We start from the raw sequence: 10,669 nt of genomic DNA, 5'->3' as shown, positions 1-10,669 counted from the left end.
TTTTTATTTTTTAAAATATTTTTAAAATACAAAAATAAAAATTAAATACCTTCTAGAAAGGTCTAGAGATTATTTTCTTAATGGAAATGTGCTTGCGCTTATTTAGAAATATGGTTATGATTATTTTTTAAAATGATTTGTATTTAAAAATATATTAAAATATTTTTTTATTTTTTAAAATTATTTTTTTATTAGCGAATAAAAATAATCTAAAAATAAAAAATAATTTTTTAAATTTTTTTACCATAAAACTAGACACTGCCACGTAAGAGAAGAAAACACAACTTTTTTTTTGTTTCAATGTAAATGGTACCAAAGGTAAAGCCCATAGATTTCGACCCAATTACGTATCACAAGCCCGATTCCAAAACCCGGTGGTTTGATTCAGAAGCTAAGGCATTTTTTCTTATCCTTTTCCCCTGAAGGAAAATGCATCTCCAATAGACTCATACACACAAAGACAACAAGACACCATTGCCTCCAAATGGCTCATCCCGTATAAATCAATCATATATATATAAATTTTTATTTAATAATTTAATTATATTTTAAAAACCTCTCAAAGTATATCTATTAAAATAATTTTATTATTTAATAAATAATTTTTTTAGTATTTGATTATACAATAATTTTACCATGTTTTAGATTTTTGATAATAAAGAATTTTGATCGGTAACTCGCAATAATAGGCTTTTTGTTGTTTGTGACCTAATTCTTGTATTTTAGGATTTGTTTATTTTTGTGTTTTAAAAATATTTTTAAAAAACTTTAAATTTATTTTATTTATTTATTTATTTTAAATTAATAATTTTTAAAAATTATAAAAAATTATTAATATGTATTTCGGCGTGAAAAGTTGATTACATAGTGGAATTAATAGTTACCTTTTATGTCTTTTTTACTGTGTGTAGGAAGCATACTTGCTGCTGCAAATAATTCTTAGGCATTGGATGGTGATAATATTTCAGTTGGTAGCAGATGAAGTCCTGAAAACTTTAAAATTAAATTCTACTTTTCTCATGGATGTGTCCTAGAATGAAGTGAATGAGTTTGAATATAGGCATGTCTTTGAATTTGATTGTTCATGTAAAAATAATTTTTTTGTCTGAATACTCTGATGTTTAAATGTTTAAATGAATATTAAATATAGAAAAAGTTGTATGCAAGAAAGAAAATGAATGATGTAAAAGAACTAATTGGCGTGAAGCTTTTTAATAAACTTGAATTGCTTGAATTTTTATTTAATGAGTTGAGGTATTTATAAATATTAATTAGGCCAGTTTATTTATTGAAAAATAGTTTGACGACGGAGAATATTTGGAAAGTTGAGTAGTTATTTTATAATTGATACATAGATAAGATTGGTATTAGTCATTGAAATCATCATATGGACTCGAGACTCTTTGGTGAATCCCCCCCGCCAGCACCCATGCCGAGGACTGGCTTTGTTGATTTTTAAACTCCACAATCTTGAAAAGTGATGTTTGAAAATTAACTTTTTAAATTTATTTATATTTATTTATTATTAAAAAAATTAGTAAATAAAAAAAATATTTTTTAGTTAAAAAAGTTATCTTGATTTCTAAAAAAGTGTTTTTCTAAAAAATTTAGACGGAAAATACTTTTCAGAAATTATAAAAAATTTTCCATAATTAATCATCTTTATTTTAATATTGAGTTTTTATTCTGTGTTTTTTTGTAAAATATTTGATTTTTTTATATTCACTTTCACCCTTTAATCAATAAATGTTATTTACCCCTTTAGTTTTTTATATTAATTTTAGTTCTCATTTTTTATATTATTTTAATAAACTTGAGAAAAATAAAATATTAATAAGTTACGTTTTAGTTTATTTTGCATGACATAATCAAACACAAAAAATTATTTTTTAATTTATTTTTTATTACACTACTAAACATCAAAAAATAATTTATTTTTTATTTTATTTTTTTCAAAATTCACTTAAAAAAGAATCACTTTCCAGAAAACGGCCCGAGCTGAAAGTTCAAGGGCTGAAGCATGCAAGGTGCCCACTAATTTGCTCAACCTCTCAGCCGACAAAGCATCCCAGTTTTCCTGGATGGACAGTGATAGCTGGTGTTGCCAATAATTTGGTCAATGGATGATATGAGACGCTGCACCTTTTGAATAAAAATCATGTAAAGAATTCTAACTAAAGTGTGCCCTTTTGAAGGTCCATGCATGTGGGCTCAAATATTATTATTTTAATTTCTTTATTTTTTATTTTTTTAGATTTGATCTGTATTATTTTAATTATTATTTATTTTATTTGAGATAATTTATAAAATTATATTTTTTTCAATTTCATTCTTATTCTATTTTTTAATTTATAAGATTTGTTATTCATTATTTTAATAAACTTGAGAAAAATAAAATATTAATAAGTTATTTTCCAGCTTGTTTTTCATGATATAATCAAACACTTAAAAATATTTTTCAAGCTATTTTTTAATACATTGTTAAACATCAAAAAATTAATTTACTTTTCTAAAATTTATTTTTTTTAAATTCACTTAAAAAAAATTAGTCTCCGGAAAACAGCCCGAGCTGAAAGTTCAAGGGCTGAAGAATGCAAGTTGCCGATAATTTGCTCAACCTCTAAGCCGCCAAAGCATCCCAGTTTTCCTGGATGGACAGTGATAGCTGGTGTTGCCAATAATTTGGTCAATGGATGATATGAGACGCTGCACCTTTTGAATAAAAATTATATGAAGAATTCTACCTAAAGTGTGCCCATTTGAAGGTCCATGCATGTGGGCTCAATCTTAATTTCAAACTACTAGGACACGATTCTTTAGGCAAATTTAACTTCAATGTCCCAAATATAAAACCATACATAAAACGGAAGCTAGATTTCTTGAGGAGATCTGTGACTGCTAAGTGTTTAAGTTTCATCGGAGAGCTTGTTAATCATATATATAGTCCAAGAAACACGATCAACGAGTTATAATTCAACTGATATTAACGATTTTTGTATATAATAATCATAGGAGCATTCAAGTACTCCGGTGAAATTGGCGAGGTACAAATACAGGCGTTGTTAATTTATTCTTGAATGCTAAACAAGCATTAATTGAAGTACAATGGAGCTCAAACCTCTGAAGGGAGAAGAAGCACAGCTGCATCAAGCGTTTTCATCTAGAGCTTGACTTTTCCTGCAAGCATGTATGTCTTATAGATAGCAGTCCTGACCATTTCTGGCTCGCCCCAAGCCCTCTCAAATTCCTTGAGAAGCTCTTCAGGCAATAAATCCACACCTTGTTCCTTAGCTATATGGACCACCGGAAGTGACCTGAGGAACTTCAAGAGTCCCTGAAACGACATCTCCTTTCGCATGTCCAATTCCAGCGGCTGCCCCTCGCACCCAACACCTACACTTTCGAAAGGAAATGGAAGCGTCTTGTAACACTGTAATGCAATCTTGAAACTTTGGCTTTGGAAAGGTATACCTAGCTCGAAAAACCTCCTTAAGATACCATCAATTTCTGGGCTAAACTCCATGCTACCATAGCACCAGACCGCAATTATACCTCCTGGCTTTCGTAGAACTCGCTTCACGATCGGGTAGAACCTGTCAAGATCAAACCACTGCACAGCAGTAGACGCAGTAATCAGATCGACTGAATCTTCACCACCAATCAAGCTCACTAGTTCATCATCAGGCATTGCTAACGGGGTGTGCACGTATTGAACTTGGGGATGTGGTATGGCATGCTTTAGTTGTTCGTCACTGATGTCTGTTGCTATCACTTTCTTGTATTGCTCAGCTACCTGAAAATAAATTTATGGTTATTTTTATCAGACTAATCATTCAACACATCCGGATTTCTTCTTGATGATCGTTGCCATATCTAATTAGTTCATAGATATACCAAGAAGACATTCCGCGTCCAAATTAGGCATGTCTAGAGTAATAATTAAGTCTATGATCAGAAGTAAATGCATGAAACGAAAGATGCTTATGACCAGCGGGCAGTGGCCAAGATCGATGATATCTCAATATCTTTAGCTGTCGTTGAAGAGTGAGAGAGACAGAGAGAGAACTAACACCAATAGCCGCTTGACCATTGCCGGTGCCAACATCCCAAGCCACAGAGTGCTGTGGGGTGAGAGCAGCCAACATTGAGAACCATTCGCTCGGATATCTGGGCCTTGCCTCCGAATATATAGCTGCCTGCTCGTTGAACAGATGATCTGCCATATTAAATCTCGTGAATTCTGATGTTATATCTGAAACTGAGTGCTCTTTGGAGTGAATGAAGGACTGTCATTTATAGGATTCATGCCATATCTGACTATTCAACAGGGTGACCTGAAACTTGGAGAATTCAGAGAAAAAACCATAGCATGTCTACATCTTCTACGCACTTAGAAAAGTCGGTCAAAAATGTACGTATGACCCCCCAAAAAAACAAGATTATCTAACTCAAGGGAGCGACTAACAACTAGAACCTTAACATCCCTTGGTTTAGAAAGGAACCTGCATGAATGGCCAAACCTGCAACCTTTTTAATATTAATTGGTTTCAAACTTCCAATAGTATCTCTTTAACAAATAAATAAGCATTAATTATAATATAAAAATAATAATCATTCAACATCAAACTCCTCACAAGAAATAATGAAATTTATTTTTAATATGTTTAGTATTATAGAGTATAATGTTTTCCACCAAATACAATCAATGTTTCACTCATTGAAGCATAGAAGGTAAAATTCACAGCCTAACACTTCCGATAAGCGTGAAAGACTTGCCGCTGCCAGATCAAATTGTTTTCAATGGCTAGAAATTGTTTCAAACTTCAACCCAATCCCATCTTCTTTTTCATCCTTGGAATTTTGCTAAATAATAAAGGCCGCTATTACTTTAAAAAACAATTTATCTTGATAATTTTATAAAAAAGAAAAATGGTTTTTTAAGCTTCTTCGTGTATATAAATCCACTTATAGTTGTGGTAGCTATCTTCGTGTTTTTTTTCCCCCTCCCTACATTAGTCTGTTCGAAGAAGATGCTGAATTTACAAGGAAGAAATGATCCTTATTTTCTAAAGGTGGGAAATTTGACCTGCAATGTAGATCTGCTGCTAAAGGGGGCCCACGTAATTCTTGGTCCTACAAAAACTCAAAGACAGGTAACAACTAGATCAATGGTCTGCATACGTTGCGGTTCAGTTTTTAACTTTTTAGATTAAAAAAAAAAAATAGATACCGCCAATATATTAAAAAACCAATAACATTGAACAACAGAAATTAAAAAAAAAAACCTGAATTACCAACTAGGACCCACACATCTAAACTTTGATATTTTCTTATAGGATGGATAAAGATTTAAATCACTAAAATAGTTAATCTTTGTATTGTTGAGTTAATTTAATAAGAGAGTTTTGAAAAAAAAAATGTAATCTTGAGTGATTTTTTGGATTTTAGTTTATTTTTTTATTTTTAATTGATTTTTTGAGTTATTTGAAGGAAAAAGTAAATTTATTTAGTCTATATATATATTTTTAGATTTTTTATTTAAAATATTGTATTTGAAGGAAAAAGTAAATTTATTTAGTGTATGTATTGTTTTTTTAGATATTTTATTTAAAATATTATTGAAAATGAATTTTTAGACGTAAAATACTTTTCAACCAACTTTCCAATAACTTATATTGCTAGGATCTAAGTAAAATAGATGTTGTGCTGTGTCAGATAGAAATTTAGTTTATTTTTGAATTTACAAACTTAATTATATCATGTTAAAATAATTCTAAAATAGTTAGATTAGATTAAAAAGATGGATTGAGATGTTATAGTATTTATCCATTAGCCAGCAAAAAAATTCTCTTTACCTAATATTTTTTTTTTAAGTGTAAAAAAAATAAATTTAAGTTTAGTCTTCAGCATAATACGAGTCAATAAAATTTTATTTGTTTTTATATTTTAAAATTATTTTTAAAATTTTTTATTTTTTTTAATTTTTAATTTTTAATAAATATTTTTTTAGTATTTTTAAATTATTTTAATATACTGATGTTAAAAATAATTTTTTAAAAATAAAAAATATATTATTTTAATATATTTTTAAATAAAATATATTTTAAAAATAACCATAACCATGCTATTAAAGACACTTGCAAGATTCATGCATGAAGCTGTTGCTAAAATGGATGAAAAGCATACAAACACGTTATTGGAAGAGCAAGAAGACAAGTCATACAATAGGAGCAGGCAAATAAGCTGGAACTCTTTATTTCAATAAACTTTTCTCCTCGCTGAAGCTTGAAAAGAAAATCTCACAGCCTGACTTTTCCAGCAAGCATAAAAGCCTTGAAGATGACAGATCTAACCACTTTAGATCCACCCCAAACAGTCTCCAACTCTTTAACAACAGTCTGAGACAGCAAATCAACACCTTGGTCCTTGGCTGTAACGACTGCTGACCATGAACTGATCATCTTCAAAAACCCCTCAAATGACATCTCCTTTGGGATGTCAAGTTCTAGTGGTTTCCCTTCAGAACCCAAACCAGTACTCTCAAAAGGAAATGGAAGTTTCTTGTAACCTTCGATTGCGAGAAAGGCATTCGGGTGCCAAAAAGGAAGAGTTGAGTCATGAAATCGCTTAAATGCTGAATCAAATGCAGGACTCACTACAGCATCATTGTAGCACCAAACAGCAAGTAGACCTCCAGGCTTTCTTAGAAGGCGTGCAACGAGGGAATAAAATTTTGGTAGATCAAACCAATGCACAGCCTGTGCTACAGTCACCAAATCAACTGAATCTTCACCCCCAATTAAGCTTATTATCTCATCATCAGACATGGATAATGGGGTGTGGAAGTATCGAACCCGTGGATGTGTCATTGAACGTTTTAATTGAGCTTCACTCACATCAGTTCCAATTACTTGCTCATAGTGCTCAGCAACCTACCAAGAAAAGCTAAACACAATGATCCAGCAATCTTGATAAATCCATGGACTTATGCAGGCTAAACTACAGAATACTGAAGTTGAAAATGAGTTGAATAATTTGCATTTTTTTTCACTTGCAGCTATAGTAAGTTGGCAATCACCTTTCAGTTACTTTGTTCTCTCAGAAAAACGAAGTTGAAAGATTCTTGTAACTGTTCCATTTCACTCACCACAACGCATATAAGATGAAATGGCAGAATGCAACTAGAGCCTGAACTTCATCTAACTTTAAAAGAGAGTGTTCCACCAATGTAAGCAGAAAACTTGTGTGTAAAAAGGTCTATGTAGCATGATACACAAGGTAGCCGTTTAATTAGAAAATCTACAACATCCTGAAGTTTTGACCAGAAAACAACCGCTTTTCAACCAAACGAAGCCAAGAAAATTCATTCAATTCTACCATTGGGGTAAGAGGTTTAGATGAATGGTTCATTTGTTCTTGCAACGTAAATTAGATGAAGTGAAATCTTCCAGTTGCTTATCAAAATTGAGACAATCAAATTGGGAAGCAATACGTTATGTGAGATCAAGTATTAGCAACTAAAACACCATCACAGAAATCAAGTAGCAATGACACACGACTTATCCTTCTAAACCTAGAGATGCAAAGAGAAATCTGCAGGCCCATCTGATCGTTTTCTTGTTTAGAAACATAGATTCACTCTTTCCCTTTTCTTTTTAGAGAAAGAATACCAATCTAAAGCTAATAATCAAACCTTTTGGCCCAGTTGAGGAAAATATATATCAGTAGAGATACAATATCAAAAGGGAAATAAAATCAAGAATTCGAAAATTGAATTCATGTGGATATATAGACACATGAAATCTTTAGCCTAAAACAAGAGACTTAGTTTTTTTGATTAAATCAAATAACCTTATTCTTGGTCAAAATCATACAGAGCAGGTGTAGAATTAACATAACTGATCTTAGGCTAAATCAAGGAGATCCATCTGATAATAAGATGGCAGTTAACAATGAGAGGATGATTTGGACCCATTGAATAACACAGCACAATCATCTGATCATTATGAGAGAAAAATGAAGCAAGAAACTTGAGGAATAAATAAAATTAGTTCGAGAAAAGGAAAGGAAAGAGAGAGAACTAACACCAAGAGCAGCTTGGCCATTGCCAGTGCCAACATCCCAAGCCAAAGAGTGGTGAAGGGTGTGATCGGCTAGCATTGAATACCATTGGGCTGGATAAGTCGGCCTTCCATCCAAGTATAGATCAGCTTGCTTGTCAAACAGTCCTGCCATTTCTCAAATAAGCTATTATATTTTGGACGCAGATTAGTATACAGAGAGCACCTTCTTGTTCTGCTAATAATATATAGTGGGGAAAAGTGACTTGCAAGCGTTACGATTAAAAACGGACAAATCAGTATTAAAAAAAAAAAAAAAACTGACAGCTCCAAAACAAATTTTTTTTTTTTTGGCAGAGAGCAGCATTCATGGTGGGGTTACTATGGAATGACAATTTTGTCCCTTGAAGAAGTTCTCCAAGGTTTGTAGCAGAAATAATTTCTCTCTGTACTTCTGACAATTTTCTGGATCGAACTCCTTTTTCCCGTTTTCAATGTTATTGTCTGATACAAGTTACGGTGTAGGGAGGTTATTTTTTTATCATCCTTCATGCTTGTTTTTACGTTTTTTTGTGCATCTGTATACTGTACAACTTGTCATTTCAATGCCGAGTTCAAATTAAGACTTTGTGAATGATTACAAGTTACAATGATATCCTTTGGGTTGTTTCTGAGCAAGTGAGAATTGAGAAGATGCTCTTGTTTGAAATTATCATGTATGTATTCCTCTGGTTAAAATAATTTAAATTAAATACAAAAAAAAACTAGAATTCTGAATAATCTGTATATTTTGAATACTTAACTTTAATCTAAATACAAATAAAATATATATAGATTAAACTGAAAATATTATTCTACCCTTAATAAATAAGATTACATAAATATTATTTAACATCTCCTCTCAAATTCATGATGCGGCAGCTACGAGCATCGAGAGTTTGCCAACTAAAAAACAAAAACGAGAGATGAAATGTGTCTTGGTGAAGAAATCTGCAATCTGCAAGGAAGAAGGAACAAAAAGCAATGGTGTCATGCTTGAGATGATGACGAGTAAGATGACAATTGATCTCAATGTGCTTAGTTTGCTCATGAAAGACCGAGTTGTGAGCAATCTGAATAGAACTCTGGATGTCACAATACATAGGAGTAGGATGAGAAAAGGAAACTCCCATATCAGCAAGTAACCAACGTAACCAAACAATCTCTTTGGTAGTAGATGTCACGACACGATATTCTACTTCGGTGTATGATTGAGAAACAATAGATTATTTCTTGCTTTTCCAATAAATAAGAGAATTACCTAAAAAGATGCAGAACCCGGTAATAGACTTGCGATATGTGGAATCACTACCATGATCAGCATCAGAGTATGCACGTAACTCCAAGGAAGAGGTGGATGAAAGTAAAAGACTCTGAAAAACTGTACCCCGAAGATATCGCAAAATACGAAAAACAGCAGCTCAGTGAACAGTAGTATGAGAAGCAACAAACTGACCAACAACATGAACAACATATGCAATATCTGGACGAGTAATGGTAAGATATACCAAACTCCCAACAATAGTGTGGTATAAAGTAGGATCTATCAAAGGTAAACCATCAGAAGAAGAGTACATTGCGTTAACCTCAATGGGATTATCTATAGTCTTGTTATCAGTAAGTCTAGCCCACTCAAGAATATCTGCAACATATTTCGACTAAGAAATAAGGTAACCTCTAGGTGAATATGCTACCTCAATACCCAAGAAATATCGAAGATAACCCAAATCCTTCATTTCAAATCATCTAGCCAACTCTGTCTTCAAAACTGAAATACCATCAATGTCATCACCAGTAATAATCATGTCATCAACATATAAAGACAGAATGATATGACCTGTATCAGTGCACTTAATAAAAAGAGCAGAATCATAACTGTTAGAAACAAAGCCAAGAGATGAGATCACAATAGAGAATTTCTCAAACCAAGCACAAGGTGCTTGTTTGAGACCATATAATGCTTTCTTAAGCTTACAAACACATCCAGAGTCATGTGAAATATCAGGAAAGGATGCCATGTAAACTTCTTCTTGAAAATCTCCATTCAAAAAGGTATTGTTAACATCAAGCTGAGAAATATACCACTGACGAATTGAAGCTATGGCAATAAAAGTACGAATAGTAGTCATTTTTGTAACTGGGGTAAATGTCTCCTCATAATCCATACCATACTATTGAGAATATCCTTTTGCAACCAGCCTAGCTTTGTATCGCTTAATAGACCCATCGGAATTAGTTTTAATCTTATACACCCAATGACAACCAACAACACTCTTACAAGCAAATAGAGGAACCAAATCCCAAGTATCTGTTCTATGCAAAACAGAAAGTTTCTCATCCATAGCTTGCTGCCAAAGTGGATCAAGAATTGCCTATTTATAGGAAAAGGGGTCAAAGAGACAATGAATAGAAGCTAAAAAGGAAGTAAATGATGAAGAATAACAAGAAAAAGCAAAATCGGGTAGTAGGCGAATGGGCTAACGTGGAGGTGGATCCACAATCTCAGATGAAGCTTGAGGGGCTGTGAATGAGAATGGAGTTTCCGGTGTGCCAGAGAGTAAAGTACCAGT

The 10,669-nt window shown here is 32.3% G+C and overlaps 2 protein-coding genes across 2 annotated transcripts; both read right to left on the bottom strand.

Annotated features, from left to right (window-relative positions):
• Nucleotides 1–2,978: 2,978 nt before the first annotated feature.
• LOC105124547 (putative methyltransferase DDB_G0268948) lies at nucleotides 2,979–4,305 on the bottom strand. The gene is made up of 2 exons (XM_011024608.1): nucleotides 4,071–4,305; nucleotides 2,979–3,793 (listed from the first exon to the last, which is right to left on the bottom strand). The coding sequence occupies exons 1-2, from the start codon at nucleotides 4,221–4,223 to the stop codon at nucleotides 3,161–3,163; spliced, it is 786 nt and encodes a 261-aa protein (XP_011022910.1). The 5' UTR covers nucleotides 4,224–4,305; the 3' UTR covers nucleotides 2,979–3,160.
• A 1,846-nt stretch (nucleotides 4,306–6,151) lies between these two features.
• LOC105124546 (putative methyltransferase DDB_G0268948) lies at nucleotides 6,152–8,320 on the bottom strand. Its single transcript, XM_011024607.1, has 2 exons — nucleotides 8,086–8,320; nucleotides 6,152–6,932 (listed from the first exon to the last, which is right to left on the bottom strand). The coding sequence occupies exons 1-2, from the start codon at nucleotides 8,233–8,235 to the stop codon at nucleotides 6,300–6,302; spliced, it is 783 nt and encodes a 260-aa protein (XP_011022909.1). The 5' UTR covers nucleotides 8,236–8,320; the 3' UTR covers nucleotides 6,152–6,299.
• Nucleotides 8,321–10,669: the final 2,349 nt, after the last annotated feature.

Source organism: Populus euphratica, unplaced genomic scaffold, assembly GCF_000495115.2.
Source record: "Populus euphratica unplaced genomic scaffold, PopEup_1.0 scaffold35.1, whole genome shotgun sequence".
Classification (NCBI taxonomy): Eukaryota; Viridiplantae; Streptophyta; class Magnoliopsida; order Malpighiales; family Salicaceae; genus Populus; species Populus euphratica.
This window is presented reverse-complemented; position numbering and strand designations above follow the sequence as displayed.